This window comes from Onychomys torridus, chromosome 23 (assembly GCF_903995425.1).
Source record: "Onychomys torridus chromosome 23, mOncTor1.1, whole genome shotgun sequence".
Taxonomy (NCBI): Eukaryota; Metazoa; Chordata; class Mammalia; order Rodentia; family Cricetidae; genus Onychomys; species Onychomys torridus.
Window position 1 is genome coordinate 56,583,107 of NC_050465.1, and position 13,028 is coordinate 56,596,134.

General features: G+C 46.1%; 2 protein-coding genes, 1 non-coding gene and 1 pseudogene across 4 annotated transcripts in view; 3 read left to right on the forward strand and 1 right to left on the reverse strand.

Annotated features, from left to right (window-relative positions):
* The first annotated feature begins 2,074 nt into the window (after positions 1–2,074).
* LOC118573520 lies at positions 2,075–2,265 on the forward strand. Its single transcript, XR_004943633.1, has one exon. It is a non-coding gene; the product is annotated as a U2 spliceosomal RNA (small nuclear RNA).
* Positions 2,266–8,037: 5,772 nt separating this feature from the next.
* Positions 8,038–8,207, forward strand: LOC118573522 (annotated as a pseudogene).
* Positions 8,046–13,028, forward strand: part of Tmem169 (transmembrane protein 169) — a 55,111-nt gene continuing 50,128 nt past the window's right edge. The window contains exons 1-2 of one of the 2 annotated variants that reach the window (XR_004943583.1): positions 8,046–8,217; positions 8,879–9,023. The gene's annotated coding sequence lies outside the window, so the exon portion shown is untranslated. The remainder of the gene's footprint in view (positions 8,218–8,878; positions 9,024–13,028) is intronic. The other variant, XM_036173101.1, reaches the window with a different exon arrangement.
* Pecr (peroxisomal trans-2-enoyl-CoA reductase) overlaps positions 9,335–13,028 on the reverse strand; it is a 30,813-nt gene continuing 27,119 nt past the window's right edge. The window contains exon 8 of the mRNA XM_036173098.1: positions 9,335–9,586. Within this exon, the coding sequence (XP_036028991.1) occupies positions 9,501–9,586 (86 nt within the window). The 3' untranslated portion in view covers positions 9,335–9,500. The remainder of the gene's footprint in view (positions 9,587–13,028) is intronic.

The following is a 13,028-nucleotide window of genomic DNA, read 5'->3' on the forward strand; positions in this document are numbered from 1 at the left end:
ATACCAGCACTCAGGAGGCAGATCGAGGCGGATCTCTGTGAGTTCGAGGCCAGCCTGGTCTACAACGCGAGTTCCAGGAAAGGCACCAAAAAAAAAAAAAAAAAAAAAAAAAAAAAACCACACACACACACACAAAAAAAAAACAAAAACAAACAAACAAAACAAAACAACAACAACACAGAGAAACCCTGTCTCCAAAAACCAAAAAAATAAAAATTAAAATTAAAAAAAAAAATAAAGACTGGGCTACCACCACCCATTTACAGTGTCCGAGCAGGGGGCTGTGGATCAAAAAAACAGAGACGGGCGGGAGAGGGGAGGACAGGCGAACCCATGGCTGATGTATAAAATTAAAAACACATAATAATAAAGAAAAAATTATTTATAAACAAACAACAACAACAACAACAAAAAACAGAGACAAGAACAGCAGGTCATTCGCCTAAGCGGAATGCCTAATGTCATTTATTGAAGGAGGGAGGAGGCCTTAAATACAGGCTTACAGCACAATGGGAGAACCCCGGAGGGCAGAGGGTTGCTACTGATGTTCTACTTTCTTGCTTCTAAGCTGTTTACACCAAAAGCAGGATACACAAATGACGAACCTCTGGTGAGCTGACTGGAGGAACAAATCATCTGGGAATCAGCATAGGGAGGACATGTGATCAAGGTCAGCAAACAAGGCAACAGCCACCCAAAGGGGAGGGGGGAATGGCCCAACAGGACAGTAGCAGCTCTAGCATGGCAGTCATGGCTCTGGCAGGCCTTCCCTTCTCAGTTCCCTCTGTCTTCCTAAAAACTGTTCGATTCCATTTCTAAAGCTACCTCCCAGGGTCTGTTCCCTTATCTGGCCACGTCCTCCTCCTGAGGCTGACCACCAAGGTCCAGCTATCCAAGTATTGAAGTCCAGGAGTCAGAAGCTCCTTCTGGATCACCCAATTAACATGCCCAGTTACAGGTAAAAACCTCATCCTGACACGAGCTTCCCCAGTTTACCCTTATAAACCCCCACAGAGGCAGACCTTTATCCTCTGGGACAAATGCCCCTTCCCCCTCTCCCTTGTCCTCTAACCCGTCATTGTCTCTTACTTCCTGCCCTCTGTCCCTCTGGGACAAGTCTGTGTGCTGAGAACTTGGTCTTGGTGTGTCTTGGGCTGTTTTCTTTCAGTCTATTATTAAGGGCTCTGCTAATAGAGTTGGGAATCCACTCTTCCCTACTATGTGCTAAATATCATTGATCTTTGCATCATTATTGCATTTGATCCTATTAAGCATTGTATTTTTATTTATTTTATATGCATTGATGTGAAGGTGTCAGATCCCCGGGAACAGGAGTTACAGACAGTTGTGAGCTGCCATGTGGGTGCTGGGAATTGAACGCCTGTCCTGTGGAAGAGCAGCCAAGGCTCTTAACCACTGAGCCATATCTCTTCAGTCCCCAGCATCGGTAGTTTTAACCTGAAAACTGTAGAAAAGTTCAAAGACATCACACAATTTATTAAGGAATTTCACAACTCTTATTTTTCAACATTTATTACGGTTTTTACCTATATAAATAAGTTTGCCTTGACAACACTGTGGAAACACTTAACAGAAAATCGCTGGAACTCCAGAACTCCCTACTCTGCTCAGGGGACTCCGAGCCAGCCTCTCAGCAGGGGAAGATCGTCGTCCTTCAGTAGGTCCGCCCTTCGCCACCGTCCTGCCTCGGTGGTTCTTGAGGTGCACGTGTCTGTACACCCGCCCGCTTGGGGACTGTTTCTGGTGGACGCAAGCCGGCCTGTGCAGTACCTGGAGGCTGCGGGGAGGAGGCCGGGTGCGCCACGCCCCTGTGAGGGGCGGGACATGCAAATCAGCAGCGGCGGACGCGCGCGGGAATGCCGGGAGCGCGGGTTCGTGGAAATTGTAGCCGAAGCTGTGGATGTGAGAGGGCGAGTGGGGGGCCGAGGACGCGGACGCGGACGGGCCGCGGAAGGAGGCGCGGGGCAGAGCCGGGAGCGAGGGTTCCGAGCGGTGACCACGAGGTCATTGTGGGTGGAGGGCGCGGAGCAAGGCCGGTGGTTGGTTATCGGGTATCGCTTCTCGGCCTTTTGGCTAAGATCAAGTGTAGTATCTGTTCTTATCAGTTTAATATCTGATACGTCCTCTATCCGAGGACAATATATTAAATGGATTTTTGGCACTAGGAGTTGGAATAGGAGCTTGCTCCGTCCACTCCACGCATCGACCTGGTATTGCAGTATTTCCGGGAACGGTGCATCCCTTCGGGGAAATAGCTTTGGTTAAATGTAAGATCTAAGCATTTTCTTGCCTTCTTCTCTTTTTCCTGTGTAGGTCTTTTGAGACGAGTCCCGTGTATGAGCATTTTTATAGGGTCACCTGTTGAGATTGAGTAGTGCTGTTCCCCTTTTTTGTGTACTGGACTCGGTCTTGGAGTAGTAATGCGTTTTTTCTTTGTATGGTTCTGTACAAACGCAACTGGCTGAAACAGTGGAACGGTGTGGTCTGTCCATGCTTCTCCGTTTAGCATGGTTCCCGTGTCCTGGGAAGGACGTTTTTGTGTTTTTATCCCGTGCCTTCATAACACACTGCACTGTGGCAACTTCAGTCCCGCAACAAACACCTTTGCGATGAGAAGGCAATCAACGAAAAAAAAAAAAAAATGGAGCATGACTTTAGTCCTATATTCTGGAACGGAGAACTAGATCAGAAGCTCAATGTCATCTGCAGTAGGATGGCGAGGTCAAGGCAGCCTTAAGGCTACTGGAATTCCCCTCACAGAACAAAGTTGGAAAAGCCTAGCCTGGAAACCAGGGCAGGGCGTTCATTTTTCATATGTGTTCTGAGAAACCCCGAAGCCTTGATGGAACTCTAAGCACATTTGTGCATGTAGAAATTCTGTTGTGATAATGATGATGATTGGTTGGTTGATTGTTGGTGGTGATGTTTTAAGGCAGAATCTCATGTAGCTCAGGCTGGGCCTAAATACACAGTCAGTCCTCCAGCTTGTATCTTCCAATTACTGGGATTATGGGATATGTTTATTTATTTATGGTTTTTCAAGTTAGGGTTCAAAGTGTAACAACCCTGGCTGTCCTGGACCATGCCAGCCTTGCACTCACAGAGATTGGCCTGCCTCTGCCTCCCAAGTGCTGAGATTAAAGGTGTGTGCCATCATGGCCTGGCTCTTTTTTATTTATTTTCCAAAAGATTTTTATTACTTATTTATGTATATGAGTGCTTTATGTACATGTACAACTTTATGCCAGAAGAGGGCATCAGATCCCACTAGAGATGGTTCTGAGCCACCATGTGGTTGCTGGGAGTTAAACTCAGGACCTCTGGAAGAAGCAGGCAGTGCTCTTATCCAGTGAGCCATCTCTCCAGCCCCCCTCTTTTTTTCTTTTAATAGTCTTATTTCTTGTACTTTGGTGTTTTGGTGTATGTCTGTGTGAGGTTGTCAGATTTCCTGGAACCAGGGTTACAGACAGTTGTGCGCTGCCATGTGGGTGCTGGGAATTGAACCTGGGTCCTCTGCAAGAGCTCTTAACCTCTGTGCCATCTCTCCAGCTCCACCTTGCTTTCATATACTGCTCAAGATCACCTGCACAGGAGTTATACCTGCCACAGTGAGCTTTCCCCCCCCCAATTAATCATTAATCAAGAAAATGCCCTCACAGACATGCCCACAGGCCAGTCTCATGAAGGTAATTCCTCAGTTCAGATGGCCTTTTCCCAGATATTTCTAGATTTATGTCAAGTTGAGAAAAACTAACCAGTACACCTCTCTTAGCTACCAGGTACCAGATATCATTGATCCTTAGATTACTATTGAGTTTGGTATTTGATATATGAGTCTGGAGTTGGAAAAGTACATAGGCATTATGCATATATTTCCTAAATTACAAAGAATTTCAATGAAAGATGACAATATGATCACCAAATGAAGTCACCCACTAGGAAACCTGACAAAGACCTGAGTTTGATCTCTGGTGCCCCCATGGCAGAAGAGAAAACCAATCCCCTAAATTTATCCTCCATCCTCCACAAACACCACTATGTCATGCATAACCCCCCCCCCCATAAAAATGAAATTGAATAAAAATCAATACAATTAAATGTTCTTCTACACTTCCAGAAGAGGGCACCAGATCTCATTGTAGAGGGTTGTGAGCCACTATGTGGTTGCTGGAATTGAACTCATGACCTCTGGAAGAACATCTACTGCTCTGAACCTCTGAGCCATCTCTCCAGCCCAAGTATGGCTTTTATCTATTTGGGTAAGTGTGTTTTGACAACATAGTAGACACACTTCCAAGAAGGAACCTTCTTTTGTGTTAGGGACCAAGATGTCAGGAACCAAACATGAACCATAGAAAGTACTAGCTAAACCAAAGAACAACTCATAAGCCCCTTCCCAGAGCAGTAACCAGAGGCCTCCCAAGATAAGAGAACAGCCCACAGTCAGGTGCCATGACAACCGAAGGTAAAGAGCATTCCCGGGTCAGGCAGCCTAGCAACAGAATATACTGCCCCTGACCAGTGACCTTAGCCGACGCCTTGCAGGTGCACTATCTGCCTCACACGTCTTGCACCCCTTCCATGTTCTACACGCCCCCTTTCCTTTTCCCTCCTTCCTGCCCCTTCCCCCCTTATGCTATATAAGCCATGTGGAGAACAATAAAGATTGGCGGCTTGATCAGAATACTGTCTTGCTGCTGTCTCTTTGTGTCGCCCTGTCCTTTCATTCTCTCCCACAGGTTGGTGGCCCCGTTGACACCCCGCTGGCCGGGAAACTTTTGTTGAAATGTGACCTTGATTTTGGTGAGTGATTTTGGCTATGTATACAGTCCCTCTGATAAGGGGCCTAGGAAGGAGAAAAAGAGGTAATTCTTATACTATATAGTGATATTTGACCTATGTGACAAGGTGGCATCCTCTAGTGATGTTGCACCCATCTTAGTTCGTGTAAATACATTGTGGCATCCACCCACAAAATCACTTCATGCAGCATGGCTCAAAACATCTCCTAAAGGCAAGAGATGGTGGCGCACACCTGTAATCCCAGCACTCGGGAGGCAGAGGCAGGTGGATCTCTGTGAGTTCGAGGTCAGCCTGGTCTACAAAGCGAGTTCCAGGACAGCCTCCAAAGCTACAGAGAAACCCTGTCTCAAAAAAACGAACAAAAAAAAACCAAACAATATATATTTTAAAAGTCAGTGTAATGAAAGATAAAATAGTAAAATTATGTAGTAGCCACATTTTCAAAATAAAAAACTTTTTAAAGCTGTAAAATTGTTTTAGGGGATTCTTTTACTGACCTCAAACTTACCAGACTAGAATAATCTTGAACTCCTTAACCTCTTGGTTCTACCTCCTGAGTATTGTTTACAAATTATAAATATTGATACAAATTTGGAATTGATTTTGTTAGAAAATGCTGTATGTATATTTCTCATCTTGTTCAGGATATTGTACCTATACAGTTCATTTAAAAATGTAATGTAATTTGCTAATCCTTGAAAGTTATTATTATCAACTATCAGGATATAATGAAATGAAAGTTTTACTTAAGATTGCCCTCTGTAGCCCTGGGGTTAGCTATTTTTTTTTTTTAAATACACTCACCACCATTCACTACTGAAACCAAAGTTAACTTTTAATGAGTTCTATGTGACAACCCACTCTGCATTGTTTCGTATTCCTCCTGCTATGGGAACCCGAGTGCTGGGATTCCCATATGTGTGCACCACCACCACCCAGCTCCTTGCAGATTTTTTATCTATCTATCTATCTACCTATCTATCTATCTATTCATCCATCCATCCATCTATCATCTTCTGTTTGTCCCCCCCCCCCACACACACACAGAGTTTCTCTATGTAACACTCCTGGCTTTCCCGGAACTCTTTGTAGTCCAGGCTGGCCTCCAAGTAACTGAGATCCACCTGCCTCTGTGTGGTGGTATTGTGTTCCCCAAAATATTGTACACCCTAATAAATTTATCTGGGGTCAGAGACAGAACAGCCACAATATTAAACATAAGAGGATAGGCAGTGGTAGCACACGCCTTTAATCCTAGCATTCCAGAGGCAGAAATCCATCTGTTCAAGGATACAGCCAAACATGGTGATTCACTCCTTTAATCCCAGGAAGTGATGTCAGAAAGCAGAAAGGTGTATATAAGGTGTGAAAATCGAACTAGAAGCATTTTGGGTGGTTAAGCATTCAGGCTTTCTAGAAGCAGTTCAGCTGAGAGCCTTTGGGATGAGGACACAGAAGCTTCCAGTCTGAGGAAACAAGATCAGCTGGGGAATTGGCGAGGTGAGGAAGCTGTGGCTTGTTCTGCTTCTCTGACCTTCTAGCATTCACCCCAATAACTGGCCTTAGGTTTGTTTTTATTAATAAGACTCTTTAAGATTCATGCTACACCTCTGCCTTCCAAGTGCTGGGATTAAAGATATGCACCACCACACTGCTCCTTGCAGATTTTTAAAAGAAAAATCCCTATCTATGTAGACCATGCTAGCCTTAATGTCTTCATGGCCGAGGCTCGATTTGACACCTGAAATTTTCTACACGTCTCAAGTGCTGGAATTACAGGCAGATGCCAACAGGCTCCCTGCTTTCTTTTCTCTGTATTTCGATAACGTTTGTGTGGTGCATGCCAGAGTGAACAGTGGAGATTAGAAGTGGCAGGAGACAGCTGTTTCCTCCACCAGGTAGGTAGATCAGGAAGGGAACTCAAGTCACCCTGCTTAGCAGCAAGTACCCTTATCTCTGCACTCTTACTGTCCCCATCCCCGCCCCCAAGACATTTAAAGGGACCATATGCAATCACTTTACCAAGGGGACCATGACCTTCCAGAGCCCATGCTAAGTTGACTGACAGACTTCAACCTAAACTTCTTCAGCAAAAGAAGGCAAAAGGTCAGCGCCATCTCTGTCACAGAAACGTGTATTGCCTGCCACCTTTCAGCCTTGCCCTCAAAACATTTTTCCAGAACATCCCCACCATCTGCTCCTCTTGGCAGTCTTTGAGGACGGTGGTATCATTGGGAGTTCTGGATACCTGCCCTTGTTGAGAGCACAGCATACTGGAGATGCTCGGCAAACCTTAGTGGGGTGACTCGACTTACATGTGTTGATGCATCTGGGAGGCCCTGGACTGATTCAGGGGGCAAGGCGTAATCTGTGGCAAGGGTTAACAAAACAGCAAAGAGTGAAAAATAATTGCACAAGGACGATGAACAGTGGACGAGGGACAAATGCCCGGAGATGTCTTCATTTAATGTGCACATAGGTGTTTGATTGTGTGAGTTAAGATGCCCCACGTGTGTGGAGCCTTAACACGCACGGGGAGGCTACCGATCGAGCTTGCGGCGGGCGCATTAGCAACTCTAGGAAGGCGGGAACACCCCGTGCCCGCCCTTCGGTCGGTAAGTGAAGGAGGGCGAGTCACGGTATCAGTTACACATAGCTTCAAGGTTTGGGGAGCGGCGCGGACTCCCCGCGGCCACCAGTGATTTTCATTCCCTGCCAGCGACGCCGCCCGACTCGGAACCAGTCACTCCACCGACCGGCGAAGCTCGTCCTCCGGACAACGCGAACTACACGAGTAAGTCCCACCTTCGGCCACTGTCCCGAGAGCCGGATCTTACTGTGCCTTCGGCCACGGACCCGTCCCTCGAGCTTCCGTTTCTGGTGGAGGGTAAACCGGAAGTGCCCCGGAGCCGCACGCGCGCTGTGCGGAAGCGGCCGGGAGGAAACTCAGTGCGCTCCAGCCACGCCCCTGCGAGGGGCGGGGCATGCAAATCAGACGCGGCGGGCGCCCGCGGGAATGCCGGGAGCGCGGGTTCGTGGAAATTGTAGCCGAAGCTGTGGATGTGAGAGGGCGAGTGGGGGGCCGAGGACGCGGACGCGGACGGGCCGCGGAAGGAGGCGCGGGGCAGAGCCGGGAGCGAGGGTTCCGAGCGGTGACCACGAGGTCATTGTGGGTGGAGGGCGCAGAGCAAGGCCGGTGGGTGGTTGTCGGGTATCGCTTCTCGGCCTTTTGGCTAAGATCAAGTGTAGTATCTGTTCTTATCAGTTTAATATCTGATACGTCCTCTATCCGAGGACAATATATTAAATGGATTTTTGGAAGTAGGAGTTGGAATAGGAGCTTGCTCCGTCCACTCCGCGCATCGACCACCGGGGAAGTGATCCTAGTAAAATGTAAGAATCCTTTTTATCTTGTATTTTGTACGTCTTTGAAAACGTTAAGAGTTGTGGGTAGAATAATTTAGTTGTGTTGTGCGCTCGCTCTCTGTAATAATCTTTTGCTTGTAGTTTATTCACGTGTTGTGGGAGGTAGTTTTAGCATATTGTCTCTTTTTCACGTTTTGTTTCCATATCCTAATGCCATAGTTATGGGCCTAGTGTTTCCATGTTTGTGGCTCTGTTTTTCTGGCTTTTACCGGTTGGGAAAATTTGCATATGTAGTTATTAAAGTTCGTTCATTAAGGGATAAAGGAGGTCGTTAAGCATCAATTGTGTAGTATTAGCTGTACCTGAGATTAATAGGTTTGAGGAAAGGTGAGCCTGGTTCCCACGTACACAAGGCTCGGGGAGGCGTGGCTGTGTAAAGTGGAACTCTCTGTGTAGTGGAAGATGACTCTGAACTGAGAGCCTCCTGCTGTCTGTCATCTCCTGAGCACAGGGGGTCACAGGTATGCACGCTAGGTCTAGTTTATGAGGTGCTGGTGATCGAACCAGAACTTCATGTAGGCTGTGCAGTTCCGCTCCACCCCCAGACGGTTTTAAAGGTTATTGTCCGGCAGCCGTGCGGAAAGTGAACTGGGCCGTTTACATGGTTTTTTTTTTTCCCCTTTGCCAGCTGGCCGTAGGTGTTGTCTACAGGGGATGACAGAAAGACACTGTAAGACACCGGTTCTCGTCCTGTGGGTCGGCACTCCTGGAAAACATTTATCTGATGGAGAGATGGCTCAATGGTTAAGCACCTTTACTGCTCTTTTGGAAGAGTTGAGTGAATTCAGTTCCCCATACCCATGTCAGGGGGCTCAAAACTGTCTGAAATTTCTGCTCATAGGGGATCTAATGCCCCTGATGCCTCTGGCCTCTTTGGACACTACACTCATGTGCACATACCCCACCCCACCAAATTTAAACATAGTTAATTAAAAAACTTGGGCTGGAAAGATGGCTCAGAGGTTAAGAGCACCGACTGCTCTTCCAGAGGTCCTGAGTTCACATGGTGGCTCACAATCATCTGTAAGGAGATCTGGCACCCTCTTCTATATACATAACAAACAAACAAACAAACAAACTGGTTTGGACATGAAGATCCATTTATTTTGGGGGTAGTTTTTGCATAGATAAAACTGATAACATTAAAATTAGTTTTCTTTCCCCACAGAAATTATACACTCTTGTGAAGTACAAAACATTCTCATGATGCTAAGGCACACATGAACAAGACAGGCGGGTGTTTCCTTGACTTAGAGCTTGGCCTTCTTCTTAAAAGAGTCTTTCATTCTCCTGACCACAGAAAGGTCCCCAACTCCCTCAGGCCAGTTGTCATGATCTGTTTAGTAAGTAGAAAAGTGAATGTCACTTGCAAATCTCTTAAACCTTTTGTCCTAGTCTCCACCCATGCATCATGGTTTTGTTTGTTTATTTGTTTTTAACTTACGGAGGTTAGGAAAAAAGAGATCTGCAGGACAGTTTTGCAAAATCCTTACATTTCCATGCCAGGCCTGCTGCTCACTAGCTTTCTCAGTTCAGGAAGCCTCGGTCTTCTGTGTTTAAAGGGGTCACTGTCAGTGCCTCCCACCCCCTGCCTCAGGTTTTTTTGGTTAAAAGTGGGCATCTTAGTGTGCTGACCCAACACAGAGCAGATTCAGAACCATCTAAGTCATGCTAAGATGAAGTCCTTCCTCTCTCCTGGCTCTCCCTCAGTGGGATGTGGACAAAGAGAAGCATGTCCCAAGAAAGCCAGCCTTGAGAGAAAGATGACCTAATTGGAACAAACACAGGAAGAGGACGAGGAAAAAGTGGGTTTTGACAAGCAACCTCGGCCACACAGGGCTTGACACCATGTGTAATCTAACTTAATCCCCCAATTTGCCCAGGAAATACGTTCTTGGTTTTTTTGTTCTGAGGCAGGGTCTTTCTACATAGCCCTGGCTGTCCTGGAATTCACTATGTAGACCAGGTTTCAAACTCACAGAAATTTGTCTGCCTCTCAAGTGTTGAGATTAAGGGCATGTACCACCATGCCTGGCTTCTCTTTCCCTTTCTGAAGAAAAACATCTCAACCTCCAGTAAGCAGCACTGATTCAACTCCACTGTGCTCACTATTAGAGACCATGTAGGCATTTTTGTCTTTGCAGCTGAGGTCACCTTTGACCCCAGTGCTTGGACAGCAGAGGCAGGCAGATCTTTCTGCGTTTGAGACTAGCCTGGTCTACATAGTAAGTTCCAGGACAGCCAGGACAACATAGTGAAACCCTGTCTCAAAACATCAAAACAAACTAAAAACCCAACCAACAAACTATTTGTAGTATTGGGGTATGGCCATATCTGCATCAGACATCCTCCAGGATGAGAAACAGACTGGTGGCAGCCTTATCAACCACATGCTAATTTGCTAATAGCCACAAGTACTCTTTAGAAAGAGGTCAGATATGTTTGTATTTATATTTTTTTCTAAAATTTTGGGTTTTTAGCTTTTTTTTTTTTTTTTTTGGAGACAGGGTTTCTCTGTAGCTTTGGAGGCTGTCCTGGAACTTGGTTTGTAGAGCAGGCTGGCCTCGAACTCACAGAGATCTACCTGCCTCTGCCTTCAGAGTGCTGGGATTACAGGCGTGCACCAACCACCACTGCCCGGCTTTTTTTTTTTTTTTTAATATTCATATACTTAAAGATTTATTTATTTGTTTGTTTGTTTGTTTATTATGTATACAGTATTCTGCCTGCAGGCCAGAAGAGGGCACCAAATCTCATTACAGATGGTTGTGAGCCACCATGTGGGTGCTGGGAATTGAACTCAGGACATCTGGAAGAGCAGTCAGGACTCTTAACCTCTGAGCCATCTCTCCAGCCCCCACCCACTTTTTTTAAAATTTAGACTTACAATCTGCACAGCCCAGGTTGGCTTCAAATTTGGCATGTAGCTGAGAATGATCTTGGATTTTTGATCCTTCTGCCTCTAGCACCTGGAATACTGGGATTACAGGCATGCGCCACCATCTCTGGTTTTCTGGGATGCTGGGAGTTCAAGCCAGGGTTTGTGTATGCTGGTAAAGGAGGCTCCCAAATGACCAGTGAAAGACCCCCTATAATAGCTTTAGCTTGACTGCTGTAACGCCATTTTGCAAGGCTTAAACATAAAGAACAGGATATCTGCGGTTCAGGGGAAGAAGGCCAAACAGGAGTTCATAACTATGGTCGGCCACCCGGCCTTGGGAGAGAAACCATTGAGTCAAAACAGGATATCTATGATGGGCCACCTGGCCTTGGGGAATAGACAGTTGGGCTAGGAAAACACTCACTATGCCCTAGACAAGGCCAGGTCAGCCGCACACACCAAATTTCCGAGAATTAAGCATATGTCCCCAAGTTCACCCTAGTCTTATTTGAATCAACCAATGGGAACCCTGTAACTATGCTTCTCACTTCTGTAACCGTGCTTCTGCCCCTGGGATCCTATAAAAAAGTCCCCCTTTCCCTAGGAAGGTGCGCAAGTCCTCCAAGAGACTTGTCGCCCCAGGTACCTGTGTATTCAAATAAACCCTCTTGCTGTTTGCATCTGATGGATGGTTTCGATGTGTTCCTTGGGTTCGGGGTCTCTCCTGAGGGAAGATCCCCCCCCCCCCCCCGGGGAATCTTTCAGCAGCATGCCTGGACATTAGCATGCTTTAAAATTTTTATTGATGTTTTGTGTGTTTGCGTGAATGCCTGCATGTGAGTGTTGCACGTGTGTCTATGTGTGCCTTGGTGCCTGCAGAGGCCGGAGCAGGGGATCAGCTCACCCGGAACTGGAGTTACACGTGGCTGTGAGTCACCACGAAGGCGCCTCGGGAAGAGCAGCCAGTGCTCGTAACCAGAGTCACTCTCCAGCCTGTACTCTGTACTTTCTGTGGGTTTGTTTTGACATTTGTAAAACTAGGTCATTGGAATATCAGATTTTGTTGGTTTTTTTCTTCTTTCTTTTTTTTTCTTTTTTCTTTTTTTTCTCGAGACAGGGTTTCTCTGTGTAGCTTTGTGCCTTTCCTGGAACTCACTCTGTAGACCAGGCTGGCCTCAAACTCATAGAGATCCACCTGGCTCTGCCTCCCGAGTACTGGGATTAAAGGCTTTTTTTTTTTTTTTTTTTTTTAAATATGAGATAGGGTCTCTCCATATAGCCCTGGCTGGTCCGGGAAATCACAGAGATCTGCTTGCCTCTGCCTCCTGAGTTCTGGAGTTAAAGGTGAGTGACGCTACACTTTGGCCTAGACTGTCTGATTTTTATAAGACCCTTCCAAACTCAAAAGAGATACAACATGTGTCCAATTGTGTAATCTTGTTATTGAATTGGATTTATAAAAGTACGTTTTCAAGCCAAGCACAGACCTGTAATACCAGCACTCAGGAGGCTGAGGTCAGCCTGGGCTACACAGAAAAAGTATGTCTCAATAAAATAAAATACTGCTTTTAAGAATAAAAAAATGATTGAACACAGAAACTGATCATTTCACCTGATATATATTCAAAGAGAGGACAAAGTAGACTTGGACTGCCTCCCCCCACACCTGGTAGATACTACTCTGCCATCTATGCGAACCATTTACTAGAGGGGAAAGGAGCAATGAAATCTTTAAGCAGCCTAGGCAGATTTGGCCTCCTTTCTACCATTCCTTGTACTTAGAGATTTAGATATTTCTTCAGCTCAGAACATTTTTTAAAAAATCCTATCACAGGGGTTGGGGATTTAGTTCAGTGGTAGAGCGCTTGCCTAGCAAGTGCAAGGCCCTGGGTTCGAT